Source organism: Equus quagga, chromosome 8 (genome assembly GCF_021613505.1).
Source record: "Equus quagga isolate Etosha38 chromosome 8, UCLA_HA_Equagga_1.0, whole genome shotgun sequence".
Classification (NCBI taxonomy): Eukaryota; Metazoa; Chordata; class Mammalia; order Perissodactyla; family Equidae; genus Equus; species Equus quagga.
The window spans coordinates 63,762,966-63,788,563 of record NC_060274.1 but is presented as its reverse complement, the minus strand read 5'-3'; the positions used below and the strand labels follow the sequence as shown (position 1 = coordinate 63,788,563).

Genomic DNA, 25,598 nt, shown 5'->3' with positions numbered 1-25,598 from the left:
TATTTTATTTATTTTCTTATTTTTCCTCATCATAATCATTTGGAATTCTCTACAAAAGTTTTATAAAGTTCCAGGACATTATGAGTATTCCATATAATTTTAAGGGGAAAGAAATGACTTAATCTTCTATTAAAACACTGACAACCAAGAGAAAATCCCTTGCTGAGATCACAGGAATCACTGAACTGGTCATATCTTCATCAGAACATTCTCTAGGTTGTCCATCTGGAATTTGCCCTCACTGTGTGCCCTCCTCTTAAATTCTTCAGCAGATTTTTCTTCCAACTAACCCTCACACTGCAGGACTTCTGACAAGTCCCTGACATTTTCCCAAAGTAGGGGGTAGAGCTTGGCTGCGAATTCAGTAAAACTGCTGTACACTAGCTTTTCCAGGCCTTACATTAGTTATCTAGTTTATACTTGAAACTCTTCTGCTTCTTGTTAATTAATTTTTTAGAATGAATGGGATCCTAGGTACGGTGTCATTTGATTTTTTTATTTTAAGGTGAAATGCATTTAGGTTTCCAAATTAATTATCATCATCAATCTAATGCAAAAGTCTCTTCCATGTGCCCACGGGTCCCTTTGTTCCTCTACCTTGTCCTTTACCATGGCATATTAAAATGATCTCTTTATGCATTTGTCTCTCGCACTAGATTCTAAGCTACCTCAGGGTGGGCACCATGTCTTAGTCATATCAGTATTGTCAGCATCTGGCCCTTGCCAGCCCACTAGAGATTATCAAATAAATATTGTTAAAAATAAAGGCTGTGCAGTGTGATAGTACAAGAATGGACCCTAGCACCAAATGCTCTATGGTTGAAGCCCGGCATGGCCACTGTGTGAGATCAGGCAAGTTACTTAACTACTCTGTGCCTCAGTTTCCTTCTCTGTACAATAGGGATAATAATATTTACCTCTTCGGATTGTTGTAAGAATTAAGTTAATTAAATTAAGAAATGTAAAATGCCTATAACAGTGTGCTTAATAAATATAATTCATTACATATAATATATATATTCATTACATATAATAAATTACATTACATATAATAAACATAATTATTAGTACTTAATAAACTTAGCTTTCATCATACTGGAAAATTGAGTAGCCCTTTCGTCTACAAACTAATTCCAAAGTAGTCTCAGTCATCATTATATAAGACATTCTGCCTAAGAAGTGGCAAGTGCCTGCCTGTCTGACACCACTCACCTCTCCTGCAGACTTAATGTGGCCTTCTGATCCTTTTCAACTCAGTCCCTCAGGAAGCCACTACTAGTTCATTGGTGTTTACACAACACATGGAAAACTATCTGCCATTATTGTTGTCCTTTCTCCCTCTCAGCCCCAGATTTCAAACAAACTTGGATTAGGATGGGATAGCTAGGGGTATATGTGTAAATGGAAGGTCAGATAGAGGATCACCGGCAGTTAGCCCAAAGACTCAAGCCTCCAGCAAGCTTGAATTACTTGGAGATTTCAGACCAAGCCACTCTTTGAGTCTCCATTACCCTGCCGACTACTCAGGTCTCCGCTTGGCAACCCTGGACAAGCCTCACCTTATGGAACTGGGGAGGGTATATTCGGGCAGCCCCATGGTTCAATAGCAGTTGGTAGCAGATCTCAGGCTGGGCGGCAGGTCGCACAGAGGTGACCTTCAGCACATACTGGATGGCAGCACAGCCATTGATATCCATGAGATTGGCTTCGGCACCAGCTTCCAGCATCATGTGCATGAGCACGTGGTCACAGTTCCAGGCTGCCTTGTGGAGCGGAGATTTAAAGTCGTCATCCCGGGCGTTGACCTCGGCGTTGTAGTCGAGCAGCATGCGGCAGACGAGGTGGTGATCCCTGCTGTACTCCTGCTCTTTAAAGCGGAGGGCCCAGTAGGTTGCAATAGCCAATGGGGTCTCCATGTGGGCGTTCACACTGTCCACTATGGCCCCGTGCTCCACGTAGAAGGCCACCAGCTCCGCGAGGCCGAAGTGGGCAGCCGTGTGCAAAGGCGTCTCCTCATCCTGGTTGTTGGTCTTCATGTTTACGTTTGCCCCTAAAAGGGAGATTGAGGACGACAATTATTTAAACATATTTTGCCATTATTCTCGGGGTTCATTAAACAAGACTTTGCTTTTGCTTGCTTTTTAACCTATAACTGCCATACATTATCCGTTTTTTCCAAGTTCCATTTGTGGGTCCCATGGAAGCCACTCCTTTGAAACAACAGTGCCATCTCCTGGACAACCAGCAAACGTACGGGTCGGAGGCGCGGGGAAGCGGTGCTGGGAATCCGGGAAAGAACAAAGGATTTCCGCCGAGGGCTGAAGCGTTGTTTGTTGAGTTTTAGTTCTTACTCTAGGTGGATTTGGAAACACAAAGTGATCTCTACAGATAAATAGCTTTTATCAATAAAATAGTAAATGTTATTGAAAATAAAGGTTATATCGAAACCTTTGGAGCTCATATGAGTGGATTTAAAAATTATCACTTTCTTTGAATGTTTCACAACATTATGTTTTTCGTCTCTTTCAAAGCAGGAAAATCTGAAAGTTTAGTCCAAGCAAACTTTAGTGGTATGGAAATTGCCCAGCCTCTGACTGAAAAATGACCCTACCAGAGCCGCCCAAGTCAATGTGGATTCCTTGGAAGACAACTGGGGAAAAACAAAAAACCCAAACACTTTGACCACCAAACTAGCCTAAAGGCCATATTTTGCGTTGAAAGGGGTAGAAGCTAGTCATTGAAAGAAAGACGATGATTTAGAGATTAACATATTTGATTTAAGTTTGACAACTGCCTTTAGGAACCCAAATTCTTTGTGCTTGGAAAGCTCCTTAGAAGTCCTTTAATCCGACCCACTTATCTAACAGACCAGAAAACTGAAGTGAATTTTATTTTTCTAGTAGGGAATGTTAAGTACTAGAATGGTCAGCTTGAGAAGCTGAAATTTTCCCTCTCTGTCTAATTTAATGGGGTGAACTAAATGACTCCTAGGGAGCTTACTCTACAATCAATTCTACTGGAAATTTTTTATCTACTTCAAGTATAAATCTGGAAAGACTTTTATTATGATTATTATTATGCCAGCAATTTATATTTATTAAGCACTTAGCATGTGCAACATTCTGAGCTAAATGCTTTTCTTATGTTGCCTCATGGAGTACTCTAGCAGTAGCTAGGATGCTTCCAAGTGGGAGCATCCTGGCAGTACCTGGTAGGAGCATCGACTCACCTTTGCAGTAAGTGCAATTTTTATCCTAATTTTACAGATGAAGAAATTTGTACTTAGAGAGGCTAATTAACTACACCAAGCTAAGAAGCAACAGAATAGAGATTTGAAAGCAGACAGCCTGGCTTCAAAATTTGTTACCACTGTGCTATTCTACCTCATTACTTTTCTAGAAGAAAATTTTTCTGTACTTCGCTCTCTTTTGGTATTTGAAAACTTGAAAGTAGTAGCGAAATCACATTGCGTTTTATTAATTTAAAAAATCTGTTCTCCATGTATTGCCTCTTTATGCCCTTTTTTATGGTGTCCTCTGATCATATGGAACATATTTGAGAAAGGCAATATCCTTACACGCATGCTCACAATTCTATACAAAATCAACCCCCTAGTGAGGTTTCCGAGAGCACATTGCTCTGGAAACTCTGGGGCTGTACACCTAACTTGTGGAAAGGAGAATTATAACCAGAGATCATCTTTCACAGAGCCATCCATGTTCATCAGTATTCTGCCCGAAGAAGTTCTCAGTCAGGTCTCCTTTCAGGTCAGCCCTTCTTTGCTCTCGTGCGAAATGGAATGAATAAGAATGTCTTCCCAGAAGCCACATGCAGGGTCACTTCATACACTGGAGAATTTCCAGTAAGGAAGGGAATCAAAGGGTCAGGGTGAAAATTTTACAGGCCAACTTGGAACAAACCACATCCTTTATTTTTTAATGTACTTGAACATTTACAATTGATCCTCGACCTCTTGGTACAACTAGATATGCCAAGCAGTTTCCTTTTCTGAATAAAGACCCTTATTTTTATATTTGAATTGTGACTCTGAGTGTAACTTTTCCAGGGAGTACATAAAGTAGGATGATTTAACTACTTTTTTATTTTAGTTTTTATAATTTATTCAAGAAATTAGAGAGTATAAACATAAGTTCTTGGGAACTTTTTAAAAATATTTTTGATGCGAAAATACAATGTATTGGTTTCCTAGAGCTGCCTTAAAAAAGAACCATAAACTAGGTGGCTTCAAACACCAGAAATTTATTCACAGTGCTGCAGACAGGAAGTTCAAAATTGAGATGCCAGCAGGGTTGGCTCCTTCTGAGGGCTTTAAGCGACAGACTGTCTCATGCCTCTCGCCAAGCTTCTGGTGATGGCCGGCAATCCTTGGTGTTCCTGGGCTTGTCGATGTATCTCTCCAAGGTCTGCCTCTATCTTTAATGGCGTTCTCTCTGTGTCTCTGTGTCTTCACATGACTGTTTTCTTATAAGGACACCAGTCGTACTGCAACAGGGGTCCATCCTTCTCCTACTCAACTAGTTACATCTGCAACAACTCTTTCCAAACAAGGTCACATGCTGCAGTACTGGGGATTAGGACTTCAACGTATCTTCTTTTGGGGGTGGGGGATACAATTCAACCCGTGGCATATAACATGCCTTATGTAATATGTAAAAATACACATGTGTAGTTTAAAAAATTCGTAAAGCCTTCACCGATGTAATCATATTCCAGGTCAAGAAGCCAAACTTCCCCAGACCCAGAGAAGCCCTCCATGTTCCCGTGTATCCTTCCCCACCACAACGCCTCCATCCCGCCAGAGGTAACTATTATCCTGTCTATTATGATAATCACGTCCTTGCATTTCTTTATAGTTTTACCACCTTTGTATATATCTCTAAACAAGATAGTTTCATTTATTTTTGAACTTTTTATAAATGGAATAATAAACACATTCTCTTATGACTTGCTTCTTTCAATCAACATTATGTTGATGAAAATAATCTGTGTTGTGATGTTTAGCTCTCATTTATTCATTTTATTGTGTTCTGTCTCACAGCACATGTAAGCCACAATTCAATGATCCCACTGGTGATGGACATTTCCAGTTTCAGGCTATTCCAAACACTGCCATTAGCCTTTTTGCCCATTGTTGTCCCCTGGTGCCCATGTGCTGGGGTTTCTCTGGGTTCTATACATATGAGTAGAATTGCTGGGTCATTGGGTATGTATATCTTCAGCTTCATTAGATGGTGTCAAACAGCTGTTGAACCAGTTTACACTCTCATCAGCCATGCATGAGAGTTCTTGTTGTGCCACATTTTCAGCAACATTTGGTATTTTTAGTCTACTTAATTTTAGCCAATCTAGTGGATGCATAGTGGTATCTCACTGTTTGAATACTTGTTTCCTTAATAATTAGGTTAGACATATTTTAATATTTTTATTGACCAACATTACCTTTTGTTTACTATTATAAGCATTTCCATGTTTTTATATAATCATTTTAAATATCATTTAAAAATAACTACAAGGGCCGGCCCAGTGGCTCAGCGGTTAAGTTCACACATTCCACTTTGGTGGCCTGGGGTTCACCAGTTGGAATCCCAGGTGCCGACTTATGAACCACTTGTCAAGCCATGCTGTGGTAGGCATCCCACATATAAAGTAGAGGAAGATGGGCACAGGTGTTAGCTCAGGGCCAGCCTTCCTCAGCAAAAAAGAGAGGATTGGTGGCAGATGTTAGCTCAGGGCTAATCTTTCTCAAATAAAATAAATAAATAAATACATAATATTCCGCAGAGTGAGTTTATCCTTACTGTTGGTTGTGAAGATTTTTTTTCCAAAGTTTTGATCTTATGACTAATGCTACAGTTAAGAAATTTGTATGTAAATTTTAGGAGTATTTCCTTGGCATAAATTCCCCCAAGATAGAGTCATTAAGCTGAAACATCTGAACTATTTTAAGGTCCTTTATGAATAATTGCCAAAATATTTATATTTCTCTCTTTGACACATAAGAGTACTATTTCATTCACCGGTATGTTGTCATACATTTTTTAAAAGAATTTTTGCTAGTGTGAAGTAAAAAATAGTCTCTCTCTTTTTTTTTAATCTGAATTCATTTTATTATTCTAGTTTGAGCACTTTCTCTGTAATTATTAACTAGTGGTATTTCTTCTTTAGTTAATTGTCCAAATGTTTGTCCTTTTTTTTGAGGAATATTAGCCCTGAGCTAACTGCTGTCAATCTTCCTCTTTTCGCTGAGGAAGACTGGCCCTGAGCTAATGTCTGCGCCCATCATCCTCTACTTTATACATGGAATGCCTCCCACAGCATGGCGTGCCAAGCAGTGCCATGTCTGCGCCCGGGATCCGAACTGGTGAACCCCTGGCCGCCAAATCGGAACGTGCAAACCTTAACCACTGCGGCCCCAGGCTGGCCCCCAAATGTTTGTCCTTTTATACATTGAAGACATTCTGCATTGTTTACATTTATATGAGCCCTTCATTAAATTAAAATGTAAGCCTGTGCTATCATAATTGCTAAAAATTTTTAACCAGTTTATTTTGATTTTTTCTTACATACAGTGACGTTGACTTCAGGTAATCTAAGTCTTCCTTTTTTTTTTGGTGTTAGAATGTCCAACTCTTCTCAGAAGTTGCATAACTATCCAGATGCATGATAATTTAGTTTCTTATAGATTTTTAAAATGTTTAACATTTGATTCATCTCAAACTTATTTTGGTGTAGCCATCAATTTAGGAAGAATGGACATTCTTACAATCTAAAGTCTTTCCATGCAGAAACATGGTCTGTTTCTGTGAAAGTTTTTCTTTCATTTCTGTAAACTATACCCCCCAAAATTTGCAGCAATTTTCATTCTAGGGGAGCAAGGTAAATTGTTTCTGGGATAAAGTAACTTTTAATGAGAGAAAGCCCTTCAAGAATCCTTTAATTTATGCAAGTAATTTATGCAAGATGGTCTTCAGAAGCAGGCTGGAATGGTAGCAAATGAGATAGATAAAAATTTTAATTTGCACTGCTTGATAAAGAACAAGGACTTTTCAGATTTCATCTGAAAACGGAGACAGAGATTTGTGTGCACTGAGAATGGGATAAAGAGGGGAGAGGCGGTAAGAATGTGAACAGAAAGATTGCGAGTTGGCCACAAGAAATGGTGGCTGGCCATCAGGCCAGGCCCAGGGGAAAAGATAATCCTGATCCAGGATTACCGAGGGACATGGTGCCAGTCAATATTAAATTTTTTCTGTTCTCCCATACTGTGTGATAGTCTCCTTTCATTATCCCCCAACAGATAAAATCAGTTTCATGAATCATAGTTATGAGACTTCATATTTCCTTATTTTTTTTCAAGTAAAATTGAACAGCCTCCGAGTGCCCGTTTGTTAGGTTGGCCGATCCTCCTCGATCAGTCATTATTGTGGCGCCATCTTCTGGGCTTTGCTGCTCCCTACAGGCTATGCGTTGGCCCTCAGAGGCGTCCTCTCCAAAGCATCCACATTCCCAAGTCCTGTCACTTCAAGAGCTCCATGAGAATGAAAGCAGGGAGCACGTCTCTGTCACTGCAGAAACTGTCACCTCTCCGTCTCCCCAGACTCAGGGAATCCACATCCCCCACTTCATGTACCTAAACCAGCAGCTGCCTTCCTCGCTGTTCTGATGGACTTGATTTCTTGAAAAGACTGTGAGTAAGCGGAGAGATCAGTAGGGAGATGGAGGAGGAGAGAAGACAAGCGCTTCTCAACCCTTTCAGATACACCTTTCCCATTCTGCGATGAAGTCCATAGACAGTGTCACCTACCTTCGGAAATAATCTGTTAAAAATAAGTACAATGCCTAGCCAACATGTACAGGCAAAAACAAAGTGATTTCTGATAATTATAACTACATAGTTATTATTGTTACAAATAATATAAATAAATTACAGTGATGTAGTGTCAAATTCAATATGTTAATGACTAATTTAGATGTCATAATGAAATAGTGATTTGCTTGACCCCATAAGTAGAATCCTGACAGCTACATATTTGAACTGACAGAGGTATTTTGTATTGTAATTCAAATACCACAAATGTCATTGCCATGGTGAGTGGTATTCCAAAATAAGCAAGAATCTTGGTAAAATTCTGAATAAATTCAAGTCCAATCTTGTCTTGATTTATACCAGAGTTGCATTCCTGGAAATGTCCATATTTATTTACAACTCAAAAGTATTTTGTGTTTATGTATAAAATGGAGTTAGGTTAGAAATCCACAGTGTAGTAACATCTAAATAGCTATTATTACATCTGCACTAAATCTAAGATTTTTTACAAATTATGAAATAATTCAAATCTATAGAAAATTCTGGAAAAATATTATAACGGACATCTATATATCATTACTCATATTTGACAGATATTATTTTTGCCATATTTGCTTTAGTTTTCTTTTTTCCAAGATAAAATTTTACAGAAAGAAAACCAGCTCATTTCTCCTTTCTTCCTTCCCTTTCTTTCTCCTCAGAGATAACTACGACTCTAAAGTTGATTTTTGTCATTCCCCTGTAAATTTTTCTTCTTTTATTATTCATGTATGTATCCATAAGCAACACATATGCTATTATTTTGTGTTCTTAAAAACTATATGGGTAGTACCAATCAGCGGAAAAATAGTGGACTATTTAATAACAGTATTGGGACCAAAGACTAACAGTGTTGCAAAAGCACAAATTAGATTGTGTGTGTGTGTGTGTGTGTGTGTGTGTTAAATGTCAGATAAATAAAAGGCAAATGAAAAGCTAAATAATAAACTCCTAAAAATAAAAATTTAGGAGTTGGGATTGGAAGGGAATGGGCAGTCCTCCAGATTGAGTGACTCTGTTTCCAGAATACCCTCTCAGCTTATTAACTTCTGATGGAGGCAGTTTTATCCAAGACTTCTATTAGATCTATGAGATCCAAGCTTTCTTTAGATCTAAAACAACAGGGTGCTATCTTCTTGAATCTTCCACTTCTTTGAATTTCCCTCCAGCCATGTACCTTGTTTGTCCACTCTCCAGTAAATCTGAGCTTGGAGACAGTGTTGAATGTTTTCACCCCTTGGTTCAGTCTTGCAGCGGCTGGAAGAGGTAGGACCAGCTGAACAGCTGCTAGTGTTGTTTGTTGTTTCTGCTCTCTCTGTACGTAACATCCTGCATCGCAGAGCCTACCACCTCTGCCGGGGGACACTCTCAAGATTTAAATTATTCCTTGACTCAGGGATGCACCTTGTTATTTGATAGACTACCCCAGCACAAATTTCCCTGGGGATTGCTTTGTCACAGCCCTACATTTAAATCGTTTCTCTCTTCCTCGTCTTCAGTCCAGCCCCTTTCACCTTCCTCTAGATTAGAAGAGCAAAAATGAGGAATCCTATCATGTTTTCTGGATTCTCTAGGGGTTTTGACTTTCCCTTAAGCCACATACACCTTTGGTCCTAACTAGCCCAACATTGAACATTTCCTCCATTTTTTTAAATGAACTCTTCAATAAAAGGGATCGAATGTTCATCTCAAGACTCATTCATTCATTCTGCAAATATTTATTCTGTTTCTATTCTGTGTCAGGTACAGAGAGAGACCAGTGTATAAAATGATCAAGATTTCCGTACTAGTTGAGAGAGAGAAAATAAACGCACACGTAAATACGTGACAAGATAATTTCAGATAGTGACAAATACAATGAAGCAAATATAACAAGTTGTAATGATAGTGACCATGGGGGCTGGGAACTGAGGAAATGACCTCTGACCTGAGAGCAGCTGTGAACAATCTGGGAGGAAAGCACTCTAGGCTGAAGGAACAGCAAAAACAAAGGCCCAAGTCGGGGAGGAAAGCTTGGCACCTTCAAGGAACAGAAAAAAGTGAGGGGAAGAAAGACAGAAAGTAAAGTTGAAGCTACAAAGGTGATGTTGGACATTTTAGGCCATATAAGAAGTCTGGGTTTTATAATCTTTCATCTAAACCATTGTATTTTAATATGACACTTCTTAAAGTTTGTGGTAAAAAGTTAAAATATTCTTTTGGTTTTAGTATTGATGGCATATTTGATACCCTTTTTAAATGTTTTAATCCAATATCATTGTAAAAGAAAAACATTCACAGATAAACAAAAAAGCAGAGACTCTTTTTGTTGTTCTAATTTCATTTTTGTTTCGGGGGAAGGACGATGCCATCATCTTTCCTTGAAGACTTGCCTAATTTTCTATTCTGCTTACACATCCTGATGTATCTTCTCCTTCTGCTTTTGTTTCTAAGCTGTATCATTTTAGATTAGACATACTTTTAATAAGGTATTTTTTATCTAGTGATAGAGTATGCCTTTTAATAATTAATTTACATAGACTTTTGTTGTCGAGCAGCTGTACGGCTTCCAATAAGCTCTGCCCTCATGAGCACGAGGCACTGGGAACCAAAATAAGGGAATATGTATCTATTTTCATAGACTCATCTTCTTGAATAACCAAATTTATATCATATCTTTCTGTTGGAATAACTTACTCTGGTTTTTCAAAATTATTTTTATTAAATAACAAAGAACATGTTTTTAAAAAATCAAAAGTATAGAAGAATTTGATCCATAATTTTCTAGAATACATGCATTTACAAAGACATCTCTTTTAACTATGTTTGTTTTTACATCTTTTGGTAGTTATCTCCACAACCCCAGCTAATTTACTTATTTATAGATTTATTATCAAATTTTAGATAGTATTTTTTGCTTTCTGATATAAAAGGTAAGTTTTTACTTATTTATACTAATCCCTCCTTCTTTCAATAGTTAAATTTTCATCATGTTTTAATTCTTCTGTAGAAATACTAAAGTTTTATTACACTTAAATCCTATCCATAAATTTATTACACTATTTCTTGCTGCCTGTCTTATGAAATGAGGATATCTCCAAGCTATTTTTCTCCTATACTTACACATCTCATTTCTGACAGCTACAATTTACATTGTCAAAGTTGTTAAGGTGTTATATTCAGTTTTGCAACCTCAATCTAGCCTTGCATGTTTTATCGTTGGTTAATTATAAAAGTTTTTTCAACTAATAAACAGTATTTAAATTATTACAACTTGCAAGCTGAGGTCATTTTGGCCTTTAACTAGAAATGCAGAGATATGAGCTATACTGCAATGCAGCCAGCAATCCCCGACTACAGCTGGCTCAAAACAGGGCCCCGCACTTGGAATGACCCCACCCTTGGTTTAATGCTTTACTGTCATCATCTTGAAATTCCTACTAATATTTTTTAACAGGAGGCCCCACATTTTCATCCTGTGCTGGACCCCACAAATTATGTGGCCTGTCCTTCCTCCAACCCACCCTGGAAAAACTAAATTGAGTCCTTGCAGCCAGTGCATGATATATTATGAATCCTCTGTACAACTAGAAAAGTTTCAATTGGCTACCTACTATCTAAGAAAGGAAAAGGGTGGACTAGTAGCTAAACTTAAAATTTTACCTGCTGCCTGAAAGGTTCCACCTCAGTTAGAATATGCTGGGGTCCTGCAGTGGTGAGCTGACCCACATGCTCAAGGTAGGCAGCATGGCTGAACAGGCAGCCAGTGTGTGTCCCTGTAGGACAGCAATTAACGGAAAATAAGGAACTCATCCCATTGTTTCTCCCACGTACCATTTGCTCTTCTTTGTCCAAATTTATTAATTTAATCTGGGGCCGTTAATTTGTGTTCATTTCCAAAAATAATACGGAATCCTTCTTAAGCAATTTTAACTAATGCATTTGATTTTGTAATCACTAAACTACAGTTATTCTAATTATTCCTATGTATTTATCTGCTTGTAGTGCTTTAAACATCTGCCAAATCCAGAAGGTGGCCAAGCTGGATCCCTAGAAGAAAGAACTTCTCTGCTCTTCCGTCTCTCCTCTCTTTCCCTTGCACCAGCTCTGCAAGGGTTGGAACTCACCATTAGTCAGATGGATAAGAAGGACCAGAACTGCTCAGTGGGAAAAGAGACTATGTACCCCTTCCCCAACTGTATGCTTCCGGTCTGCAGCGTACTTGAGCAAGGGGAAAAGAGAATTTAAATAAAGTCTGAATTATTAGTCCTGCATGTCCAACTTTTGAGTTGAGGCTGACTTTTGAGATGTGAAGTGACAATTATGAATTTTTCTTACCTAAGGGTTACCAGAGAAGACATGGAGCCCCCCCAAGTTTTCCTCCCACAGTAGGGAGAAACTAGACTCTTTGAATAATTTAGAGAGACACTGGAAAACAAAAATAAAATTTTTTATGAATACATCCTATGTATTTTGCATGATTCAGTTAATAGTCATATGTGTCTAGTAAATTTTTCAGGCAGATACCCTTTGGCATATTTTCTAAGAACTCAAATACCTAAGACTAATTTTCTATTGTCATCATACATCAGAAATAACATTTAAAGAGTGTAAAATTCTAGGGTAATTTGCTTAAGAAAATTCCATAAGTTCATTCTACTCTTCTAATACCGAACATTGCGGAAAAATGGAAGCCTGCCCAGTTTTTTGTTCCTTTACAAGCAATCTACTTTTTGTTTGTTCATTTGTTTGTATACTTTTACCACTTTTATTATTAAAATTTGTTATTTTATTAAAGATATATCTAGGCTTGGATTTTTAAAATTTATTTTGCCAGGAACCAAACCTATCTATTTCATCTCCAAACAAATGTGTTTTTAAACAAGGAGTTTGTTCTTCTACTCTGTTTTAAATATTGGTCATATTCAAAAAGGAAACATTCCTTTATGAACTGAAAACTATAAAATCTTTTTTGTTTTAAAATGTTCCTTACCACTAATTATCAAGTTACAGACATTGACAAGAAATCCCCTCTCCCATTTTTTTTTTCCTTTGGGCTAACATCCACGCCCATCTCCCTCTACTTTATATGTGGGACGCCTGCCACAGCATGGCTTGATAAGCAGGGTGCAGGTCCATGCATGGATCTGAGCCGTTGAATCCTGGGCCGAGGAAGCAAAGCACCCAAACTTAACTGCTATGCCCCCGAGCTGGCCCCGTCACAATTTTTTAAACCCCAATCCTCCAGTGCATGAGTGACAACATGGTAAATTACTCATGGCTTTCTTTTTAACATCACCTTAAAAAGTTACACTTTTCTTAGAAAAACTACTAAGACAGTGAAAGTATTTAGTGTCCTTGTTTATAGGGCCTGCAAGATGTGTGAGAACAGAAGGAAACAAGGGGAAAGTATTATCACAGGTCATAGGAGCAAGGGTTGGAGAAGGAATTTGGTTCAATTTATTAACTTCAGGTAGAAATTTAGAATCCTTTTTAGCTACTTGTTTTGTCTGAGATGTCTTCATCCTCATCAGCTTGAACTTCACCTGCCTCAGCTCAAAACCATCCTAGGTTTGTATAGGCTTCTGTGCAAGCAAAAGACAGCCCATTTGTTCAGTGTTCCTTTATGAAAATATTAATAATGTCTGCTATTTTGTGAGCACTCATAGGAGTTTTACAAATATTGTCTTGCTTATTGTTAACAGTAAGCATTCTTTAGAAATATCTACTATTCAAAGATTAGATTTCTTTTTTCATATTCTGGGCTTTTCATTTTCTGCGTGTTCTGGGATTGTTTCTTCAAGTGTGCTTCTTTGTCAAGGAGGCAGTTTTGTGCCGTGTCAAGTTTGTTATTAACTATCACCAAAGCATATTTTCAGTAGGCTGCCTGGTTCTAGTTTCAATTTTGCCCTTTCAATTTACAATCTATGGCAAATATGTTTTCCTGTATCTTTCATAGTCTTGTCTTAAATGAAATGTTAAATGAAATCCCATTTTCCCTAAGTCCCCATTTCTCTAATACATTCTCCAGGGTCTGGACTTGAGAACCACCTTCTTCTAGATCAACAATGGTGCTTCTGAGCCATTACTCCCTTGTGTACACTCCTCGTCTTTTAGGGTTTATGTCACCCAATGAGGTTCCTCTTTATCCCTTCTTGTCTATGATCTCACAAATTCCCAGTCACTCTCCCTTTTTCACTGAAGACATAGGCCTCTGATGCAGTCCTTCTTTTATCTCTATCCTGACACCATCCTGCAATGTCTTTGCAGATGACCCATCCAATACATCCACACACACAATTCCTAAACCTTCTGGGGCAGACTGTCTTACCATTACCAAATATTTTATTGCCCTTCTTGCAGTGGCTTCCCTGTTGAAGGTTTACACATCTCTACCATGTTGAATTCAGTTCAAATTACTGGTTCTAGTAGCCCAGTTGCATTTCTATCCTTTCCTTAGCTAACTTACTCAACTCTTCCTTGATTGCCAATATATTCTAAATTTTCCTTAGGCTAGAATTTAATCAGGATATGCTAACTTATGCTGTTGTAACAACACTCAAATCTCAGTGACTTAATGCAATAAGTTTATTTCTCACTCTCACACAGTCCACTGTAGTTCCAGAACCGATTCCTCTATTTGACCTCTCAGGGATCCAGACTATCTCTGTCTTGTGGCTTCCCCATCTCTACCTGAAGTTTCTTCCACTATCACATCAGGGGGAGAAATAGACTTTAAAAATCCTACATGGGCTTTTCGCTGCCTAAGCCTGAAAGTGATTCATTTCTTCTGTTCACATGTCATTAGGAAGAAGAGTCCTATGACCCTGCTGAACTGCAAGGGGACTAGACTAGAAAATGTAGACTTCCATGAGCCTGGAGGGGAAGAGAACTAGATATTGATGAGCAGTAAGTATTTCTGCCATGGCTGAATTGTGTTTCTATGGGTTGCAGTAAGATAAACAAAAATGCTGACTAATTCAATACATACCTTTACCTTCTCCCTTTCATTTTAGAGAAGAGGAGTCTCTCCTCCAATTCAAGACCAACACCTCCATCTTTGCAATTGATCATATGCCCAGCAGTTGACTATTGCTCACAAATATCTCTTTACTATAAATCCAACATCTCCCTTTCCATCAGCTTTTTGCCCTCATCTTATTAGCATACTTAAGCTTCTCTCAATTCTTCTCTCCCCTTTAACTATGCTCCAATTGCTTTCAACCTCTTTTTAGCCAATCTTTTTGAAAGTGTGATCTCTGCTTTCTGCACCCACTTCTTCACGATCCGTGATCCCCTCAGCCCGTCCTAACCTGTCTTCTGTCTCCACCACTCCACCGAAACTGCTTGACAAAGGTCAACAGTGACTTCTAATTGATCAGTCCTGTCTACAATTTTAAATCCTCATCTTACAATACTTCTCTGCTATATCCAATGGTGTTGATGACTCACTTCTTAAAATCGTAGTTTTCAAACTTCCCTGAGATTTTCCTTCTCCCTCTCTAGCTATTCCTTCATGATTTTTCTATGATTCCCCTTCTTCTTCTCAGTCCCTAAATTGTTTCACACTGGCTATCATCATTTCATCCCTGCACTTCTTACTGTACATAACTTTCTTGAGCAGACATAACTACTCTTTTCATTTTATCTATGAACAGATGACTCTCAAAATTATATGAACAATCTGATAATGGACTTGTACCTAGAATATATAACTATTACAACTCAATAATACAAAAAGAAATAACCCATTTTTTAAAAAAGGCAAAGTATATAAATAGACATCTCTACAAAGAAGATACATAAATGGTCAGTAGCCACGTGAAAAGATGCTCAATGTCATTAACCGTCAGGGAAATGCAAATCAAAACCACAGTTTGATACCAGCTTACATCCACTAGGGTGGCTATGATTAAAAAGATAACAAGTGTTAATGAGAATGTGGAGAAAGAGGAATCCTCATACACTGATGGTGGTGTGGGGGATTGGAATTGGCTACCCCAAGATATGTCTCTTTGGCATGAGGATTATTTTGGGCTGGTTACTTTTAAAAACTGCAGACATGACAGGAACTCTGAAAAGTAGAAGTTACCCTTTGTAAGAGACATTTACATTTGTAAGAGAAATCTTCATCTGTAAAGGTGTCTCCCTCTCTGTACCAGGAAGAATGGAGGATGACCTTATCTCTAGAAATTCTCATCAATGCAGAAGGCAAGGACTTAAATCTGCATAATAACCTCACTCTTGTTTACTGTACTTTTCTGGTAATCTCCCATAACTGACTCCCCGACTCCCAACATCCTCCTTTGTAGCTGAAGATGGTATTTAAGATGAGAACCTCTGCCATTTTGGCTCAGTTTTCCTGAATCTCTCCCACGTATACATGTTATGAAGCTTTGTTTAATTTTCTACTGTTATTCTGTCTCCTGTGAATTTAATTCATAGCCCAGCCAGAAGGACCTAGACTGGATAGAGGAAATGTCTTCCTCCCCTACAGTGGGAATGTAAAATGGTGGAGTCACTTTGGAAAACAGTATGGCGGCTTCTCAAAAAGTTAAACACAGAGTTTGGGGCTGGCCTGGTGGTGTAGTGGTTAAATTCACGCACTCTGCTTTGGCAGCCCAGGGTTGTAGTTTGGATCCCAGGCACGGACCTGCACACTTCTCATCAAGCCATGCTGTGGCAGTGTCCCACATATAAAATAGAGAAAAATTGTCACAGATGTTAGCTCAGCAACAATCTTCCTCAAGCAAAAAGGGGAAGATTGGCAACAGATGTTAGTTCAGGACAAATCTTCCTCACCAAAAAAAAAAAAGTTAAACACAGAGTTACCATATGACCAAGCAATTCTACTCCTGGGTATATACCCAATAGAAATGAAAACAAATGTCCACACAAACATTTGTACGTGAACATTCATAGCAGCATTTTTCATAACAGCCAAAACATGGAAACAATCCAAACATACATCAACTGATAAATAGATGAGCAAAAATGTGGTATATCAACATAATGGAATATTATTCAACAATAAAAAGGAATGAACTACTAATACATTGTTTCATTTCACTTCAAAATACGTTGAAAACTTGCAAAGTGAAAGAAGCCAGAAGCCAGATAGAAAAGGCTACGTATTATATGATTCCATTTATATGAAAAGGCTATAATAGGCAAGTACACAGAGACAGAAAGTAGATTAGTGGTTGCCTAGGGCTAAGGGGCTGGGGATGAGAAATTGGAGGGTGATTGCTAAAAAGTACAAGTTTTTTGTTAGCTGATGAAATGTTCTAAAATTGGTTGTGGTGGTGGTTGTATAACTCAGTGAAAATACTAAAAGCCATTGAATCACACACTTTAAATGGGTGAATTATATGAAAGTGAATTATATTGTACTAAAGCTGCTAAGAAATATATAAACAGTCTTGAGCTGACCCCTGAGTTTCAGATCTATATGTGCAACAGCATTTGGAACAAATCCATTCGGAGGCCCATTGTGCACTAAAACTTAACCAAGTTTTATTCCCAAACTAAAGTCTTTTCCTTCTTAATCCTTTCACTCACATATGCTGTATTGCAATAAATAGCACTGCTGTGACTCTAGCACATCAAACTGCAGCTCAGAAATTCACCTTCCATTCCTCTTCTTCCTCATCGCCCTGCCCCTTCTCATCAACCACCGACTCTTGGCACTATTACTTCCATCCTATCACCACTGCCTAGTTTGTACATTTGCATTTCCCTCATAGGCTCTCATGTGCTCAAATTCACCCTTCATAATTCTGAAAGTAATGTATTTAAAAAGCATGTCTGACCAAATCGTTCTCTCTCTTAAAATCCTATAATAGCTTTCCATTTTCTATATGATACAGTCTAAACTTTTTCTCATAAGAGACAAGGCCACCCAAAATCCGCCTCCTACCTCTCCACGCTTCCATCCTGCTGTCCTTTGTCTCACACTTTGCTTTAATTACTGAGTGTCTGCAGTTCTCTGCAAACACCTACGTATCTTTGCTTATGTTGTTTCCTTGATCTGCAGTGACCTTCATTTCTTCTTTGACTGGTTAACGCCACTCATCCTTCAAGGGCCAGTGCTATGTTTTCCAGAAAACCCTCCCTTACCCCGCAGGCTGTGCTACTTGTCCCTCCACTGTAACAATTTTATTACCTCACTCTAATGAATAGCAGACTTAGGTATCTCTCTCCTCACTTTGAGATCCTTGAGAACAGATGCTGTTTCCAATTGTCTTTGAATCCCTGGTGCTCAGTACATTCATTTGTTCAACAAATATTTGTTGAGCCCCTGCTATGTAGCAGCTACTGTTCTAGGCTCTGGGGATACCATAGTAAATAAGACAGACAATATCCTTAACTTCATGGAATTTACATATATATATATATATATATATATATATATATACACATGAGACAAAGTTACAGGTAGTGAAGAAAAATAAAGCCGGGTAAGTGATGGAGAATGAGATGAGGGAAGAAGCAACTTTTCATGTAAAGGCTCTCTGAGGATGTGACATTCGTGCAGCAAGGAAGTAAACCATCTGAAGAGCATGGGGAAAGGCTTTCCTTACACAGGAAGCAGCAAGGGTAAAGGCTCTGAGGTAAGTAGGAGCAAGCTGGATGTGTTCAGAAAATGCAAAGAAGGTAAGCATCCAAAGACGTGAGTAAGATGAGGAGTAGTAGGTAGCAGCACTGGCCAGGCAGGCAGGGATCAGATGAGATCAGGCTCAGAAGGTCATGGGAAAGACTTCAGACATATTCTAAACATGAGGGGAAGCATGGGAGACAGAAATGGTCTGATTTACCTTTCGTAAAGATCACTTGGGCTGGCTGTGTTGAGGGTAGACTGTAAAAAGGGGAAGCATGAAAGCAGGGAAATTACTGAAAGTTTACTATTGTAGTCTAAGAAGAAATAACATAGCTTGGCTTAGGGGGTCGCAGTGTTTGAAGTAGTCAGACTGGAAATCTATTTTGATGGCACCAACAGGTTTTGAGGCTTGTGAGGTGTGAGGGAGAGTGAGGAAACACAGATGTCTTCTAGGCTTTTAGCTTGAGCAACTGGAAGAAGGAATTGTTATTTATTAAGATGGAGAGCATGGAGGCAGGGTCAGGAAACAGTTTCTGTCTGGACATGATAAGATTGAGAGGCTCATGCAACATCTAGTGGAGATGGGACATATGGAGCTGGATAGACGAGCTGGAGTTCAGAGGACAGGATCAGGCTGGGAGATACAAATCTGGGAGCAAACACCATCTGATGATATTTGAAGCCATGAGACTAGATAAGGTGAGTTTAGATGGGGAAAGTGTGCCTTTGACTGAGCTTTGGGGCCCACCATCGTTTAAACGTGGAAAAGAGAAACAAATCCAGGAAACAAGACTGAAGAAAGGCCAGTGAGGGAATAGAAAAACAGCTTGACTCTATAAATGCTTATTAAACTAAACCATTTTGCATGTGGTCTGTTCCCATAACAACTTTCTTCTTCATCTTCAACAGCTACCTGTATTTTTTTAAACATATTGAAAACAGGAAACAAATAACAAACTATTTCCTTCTTTCTCCTGAAGCGAATCTTTTTCATATCAAAGCTTAGCTGCCAACTCCTCAGATTATTGCTTCTCCTCCCTTGGGAGGCAGACTTTTTCTCATAGAGCCCATGTTTATTTATTCTTATGTTTATTTTTAATTTACTCAACCTTAAGGAAAAGGTATCTTTCTAGATGTGAACAATCAGATGCAGGCACTGAACTCAGTCACTTTATACTTGTTTTATTTTTTATCTTTTTAATTCCAAAAAGACATTGATTAGAATTTAGCAAAGTAACCATAGATAGGACTGCATAACTCAGACTTTGGAAAATGTAGTATTATCATACTATTTTGTGCTAATCTTGTTGGGCTCATGAAAGCAGACCATATCTTATGATTGGGATGATGTTTTTGCTGAAGAAAATGAATGCTGCCATTGTTATTCAACTGAAAAAGAGGTTAATCCTGGGGAAGTTTGCTGGGGTTTTTGTTTGTTTTTTTTTTTAAAAGGCCACAAATTTGGAGAAAGTGAATAATGACTTCTTTCTCTACCCAAGGACAAAATTTCCTTTGTTCTGGACTCAGAACTAGGGGAGCCCTGGATCAGCCTCAGGGGTGGAGGTGATGGCCCTGGCCACATGGAGGCAGGACTGGAATGAGACAGGGAGATGATGAGGTATGAATGGGAGTGGTACTCCCACTCCTGAGGCAGAATGAGAGGAGGAGGAGGAGCAGCAAGTGGGGCATTAGGTTAGCAGAAACCAACTGCATGAGAAGGAATTAATCAAGCAATAATGGGCCTTCCCCTTTCAGTGGCAGCAGCGCAGCAAAGCAATGGTGATGAAGCCCATCTCTGGAGCAACCAGCATTCTGGACCATGAGCGAGGAGTCCTTTAGCCCAGAGGGAACACCTGGGTTCTTTCTACAACCATTGGTTTACAGAAAGAACAGTTCATTGCTTGAACAGAGGTGACTGCTGGGGATTCAAATCAGGAAAGGAGATTTCGGGGAAAGACTTCTTGTAAGACAGTCTGTAGAGGATCAGAGTTGGTTTACCCTGGGGTACATATGTGTGATGTTGCCTATGTCCAAGCTGGTGAAACTGGAGGTGTGCCTACATAAAGGTTTAGGAGAGCCGCTGAGGTTGACAGAAGAGGGAAATTATTTCCGCAGCTCCCTTTGCATTGCTGCCTTTATCTCAGCCCGTTATCTGCTTAGCTTTCACAGAAGTCATGTCTCCTTCAAATTTTGGATGGAATTAAGCAGAGGGCTCCAAAATTTTTGTCTATTTCTTGCAGAAAGGCAGTTTCAGAATTATCCTCTCCCGAGTTGTCAGAGTAACGTTTCTTCCCTGTGGGCCAGTGTATTTTTCATAGACTCCCAGTTGGACTTCTTACCGTCTTCATACTTGAGAGCTCTGTAAGACAGGTAATGACTAATCGTCTGAGAATACAAGATCTTCTCCAATGCCTGACATGCTGCATGCCGTGAGGTATTCTCAATGGATGTAGACTGATAAAGAAGTTAAGGGGAGGGAGAATTTGCGCACCCTGAAGCCAGACACTGAATGTTAGTGTCAATCTCTCTCCCTAACTCTTGGGGGGCCACCTGTGCTGTTTTGTTTAAGAGGGTAGAGCATGCGGCATCTCATCAAAAATGTACATCCCAATCCATTCCCTTTGATGATGTAATTAATAGAAATGTCATTCATTCTTTGGTTTATAGTTTGTTCATATATTGAGTTTACATAGCTGTTGTTAAAGGATTTTGGGGGTTTTACTGTATTTTTATAGACACAACAGTAAATAGAGAGAGGTGTATCAGTCCAGAAGAACCCTGCCGTGGCAAAATCATAATGTTGGTGGGATAGCAGTGCAAGTCAACCAGGAAACCCAGACTGAGGAGGGAACGAAATGAAGCTATGAAGGATTGGCAGACCTGGCTAAAAAGAGGTGCAAGGAACTGGAGTCACCATGACATTGAAGAACTAGTAAGGTGTAACTGAGAGAATGATGGCTGAAAAGACAGGAAATAAAAATATTGGCGCAATATAAAGGGGCAGGATGTGATCATGTGAGTGGATGGCTGACCTAGAATGAGAGGAGCGTTGTTAGAGTTGTAGAGGTCCAGGAGATGGGAGGGTGAGTTCGTATTGGTAATCTACACCAGAATTAAAATCATTCCTGATGACGGAACAAGGGAAATGTACCAAAACCAAGAGACAGATGAGCAAGTCCTCAGTAGGAAATGGCTAGCATTACAGTAGACAATGTTTGGAGTGGGTAGAGCATGAGTGTAGTTTCTTATTGTTTCTGTAACAAATTACCACAAATTTAGTGGCCTAAAACACACAAATTTATTATCAGAAGTCCAATGCAGGTCTCAGTGGGTATGATGGTTAATTTTATGTGACAATTTGGTTGGGCCACAGTGCCCAGATATTTGGTCAAACATTATTCTGGCTGTTTCTGTGAAGGTGTTTCCTAGATGAGGTTAACTTTTAAATCAGTAGACTTTGAGTAAAGCAGATTATCCTCCATAATGTGAGTGGGCCTCATCCAATCAGTTGAAGGTCTTAATAGACCAAAGACTGGCCTCCCCTGAGCAAGAAGGAATTCGCCTTTGGATTCACACTGTAAGTCTTCCCGGAGTCTCCAGCCTGCTGGCCTACCCTGCAGATTTTGGACTTGTTTCTCCACAGAGATTTATTCCTTAAAATAAATCTCTCTCGGTCTCTCTCAATCTCTCTCTCTCTCTTAATCTCTGTCTCTCTCTGTTTGTTCTGTTTCTTTGGAAAACTCTGACTAATACAGTGGACTAAGATCAAGAGTCAGTGAGACTGTGGTCCTTCTGGATTCTTTTTAGGAGAATCTGTTTCCTTGCCTTTTCCAACTTCTAAAGTCCACCCACATTCCTTGGCTCATGGCCTCCTTCCTCCATCTTCAAGGCCAGCAATGGTGGGTAGAGTCTTTTTCGCATCAAATCTTTCTGACTTTCCTTTCATAATCACATTTCCTCTGACAACAGCCCAAAAAGTTTCTCCAGTTTTAAGGTGATCAGCTGACTGGAATAATCTAAAATAATCTCCCCATCTCAAAGCCACTAATTTAATCACATCTGCAAAATCCCTTTTGCCATATGAGGTAACACGGGCACAGGTTCCAGGGATAGGATATGGACGTCTTTGGAGAATCATTGTTCTGCCTGCTACAGTGAGATAGCATTTGCACCCAGACAGGGAGCTGGAGGGAAGACTGATATACACAGGGCTAAGATCTTGCTGCACCCAACGTGAGTTCCTCTTCCAGCTGTAAACCCCAATTTCATTCTTCTAAGCCAGTATTTCTCAGTCTATTCTGTGGCATATTAGTATTGTAAAATGCATTAAAAATAAAGGCTCTGTGGTTAAATAAAGTTGTAGATTCTGTGTACCTTTGTATATTTACAATTCACATTAGCATATGAAAGATTCTGAGAAGCCCTATGGTGAGGAAATCTGTCTAATTTAACGTGCATTTTCCCAAACTTATTTGACCAAGGAATTCTCTTTTTGAACGTCTGTTGACAGTCCCAGAGTCAGTGTTTAATATAACGGACTTAGGGACATGCGTTTCTAGACAATACAAAGGTAAGGGGTGGGGAAAGAGCCACACGTGAAGATCCATGAACCCTTGTTTGAGTTCCCTGGTATCCACTTGGATTGTTATCAATATCCCCATTACAAATGAGGGCTGAGATTTGAAGAGGTTAAATCTTGCCCTCACTCATGTAGGTAGGGAATGGAGGAAAGAGGTCAAGATTTCAACTCAGGAAATCTTACTCCAGACCCTACATGCTTAAGCACTATACTTGAGTTCCTCCCTTCCTATTATGCCATATTTGAGGCCCTCGGGTTGAATAACTGGTCTAGTTGGCTGTGGCAGGGAAGATGGGGTATTAGAGAACATAACCTAAGCTTTCCCTTCATCAGGAGCTGTGAACCAGGCAGTTCTAGAAGAAGGTGAGCAAGTGGTAGCCTTACTGACAACAGGTCCAGTCTACAATGGGGACAAAATTCACAGAACAAGGCAACGGGGCAGTCCCAAGACTAGTTACATTCCTGGCGGGATTCTGAGTAGCACAGGAGAGGCAGCACCACCTAGTGGAAAAGCAAGTTCTCTGTGTTGAAGTCAATCTGCGTTCAAAACCTGGTGTTATCATTCAGCAACTTGGTGTTCTAATCTGCAAATGGGGAAGATAGCATTAAGCTCAGGATAGTTGTGAGGATTAAATGAGAGTATGGATAAAGTGCCAGGCATGCAATAGAAATGCCATGTCCAGTTGTTACTATTATTAAGTCCAAGCAGACCTTTTCTCAGGACTCTTACTCAATCTTTTCCTCTGCCCTCCACCGGGTTAATTCAGCTTTGCTTGCAAGAAGTAATTAGCTTCCTGCCTTTCCACTCGGTTCTCTGGTTGGCGCCCCTCTTAATTGGAGAGCGTTTCTGAGGGCTGCCGGGACTTCTAAGGCCCCAGTAAACAAAGGCAAGGATGCTCTCAGGGCCTCCCCAGAAGTCTGAAGCCCTCAGTGGCTCTCAGTGGGGGGTGGCTAATACCTCTTCTGACTGCCAGAGGATGTTTTATCTCAGAAAAAAGAGGGGTCCACTTTTATTCTGTTCCCATTAGCTTTCTAATTAGTAGCAACTTCTTCAGGAAGCTGGCATATGTGCTTGGTTCTTAGCCTCCACTTCTGATGTTTTTGCCATTTCCCCTATTTGTGTGTTTTCTTGGTTAGCTTAATGGAAAACTGAGATGGCAGCCTAAGGCTTTTGTTTGATTTGACCATTTTACCTCCAAATCTGGGCCCTTGAGTCTCCTTCTGAAATTGTTTAAGTTATCTTCCATGAATTGTTGCTTATGGAAATTACAAAGAAAACAGTTGCATTTCTGCTTATAAATCTGATATCTTTTGCTAAATGGTGTTTAAAATGTTCAGTGGATAATAAGATCCAGGCTCCTCTAAGTAATAAACAAATTAGAGAAGTGCTGATAGAAAAAAAAAATAAAGTAGTACAAGCCCAAGGAAACTTCATCCTTCAATTTCTGGTTTCAGACTCTGCTAGTTGTAAAACAAAGATAACACAGCCAGACTGAACACTCACAACGCAAGTCACATATGGCCTCGGACAGAATTCAAAGTAGAGAGCCAGTCGGAGAAGGAAACTTGTAATACTAACAGGGGAAGAGAAGGCTGTAATTAACACTTTCCCTCTGATGCAACACGTGGGAATCATCTGGGGCAGCAGTAAGCAACCCAAATTTAAGAGAATAGACCTGGGACACTCATATAGGTGAGACCAAAACAATTCGTATTTGGATTAAAAAATCGCTCACAGCTGAGTTTAGTGACGGGGATCTTTAACTTGCACCTAGTTGTTTCTATATATTTTAAACCTTACTATATCACATTGTTAGAGGCAGAAATTAGACATTGATCAAAGTGTTGCTTTGAATTAAAGAGTTTAATTTTAAGGAAAACGAATTAATGAGTTTTTTTTTTTTTTTTTGAGGAAGATTAGCCCTGAGCTAACTGCTGCCAATCCTCCTCTTTTTTGCTGAGGAAGGCTGGCCCTGAGCTAACATCCATGCCCATCTTCCTCTACTTTATATGTGGGACACCTACCACAGCATGGCTTTTGCCAAGCGGTGCCATGTCCCCACCTGGGATCCAAATAGGCCAACCCCGGGCTGCTGAAGGGGAACATGCGAACTTAACCACTGCACCACCAGGCCGGCCCCAATGGGTTTTTGATATATCTTTTTTGATCATTTATCTACACCTTTGTGGGAGCACATCCAGTAAATCCAAATAAAGGCTTTATACTTAGAAGAAAAAAATCAGCTTCTGTGTTGAGGGTCAGCTTTGCAACATCAAACTTTCTATGCACTAGGAAATGGCAAAGTGGGGATAAATGATTGCTTTGGGGAGATTCATTTCGGAAGAAGCATTGACAGTTTTGCCATCTTTTAATTAAACATGCTTCTAATATACCCAGTTGTCTTCTCCTCTTTTTTTTTTTTTTCAAGAAAAGCATTTAAAAACATCGATGGTAGTGAATTTTTTTTTAAGCCAATGGAATTCTAATACAGCATTTAAACTTCTCTTTTATGTAGGCAGTGTCACCTTAGCAGAAACTTTTCTCCTAATTTTTTAATTAGCCAAATGTTCCA

General features: G+C 39.4%; 1 protein-coding gene across 1 annotated transcript in view; it reads right to left on the bottom strand.

Moving 5' to 3' along the window:
• The window catches only part of ASB4 (ankyrin repeat and SOCS box containing 4), a 66,607-nt gene that overhangs the window by 18,482 nt on the left and 22,527 nt on the right, over positions 1 to 25,598 (bottom strand). The window contains exon 3 of the mRNA XM_046669535.1: positions 1,560 to 2,050. Coding sequence (XP_046525491.1) covers positions 1,560 to 2,050 — 491 coding nt within the window. The remainder of the gene's footprint in view (positions 1 to 1,559; positions 2,051 to 25,598) is intronic.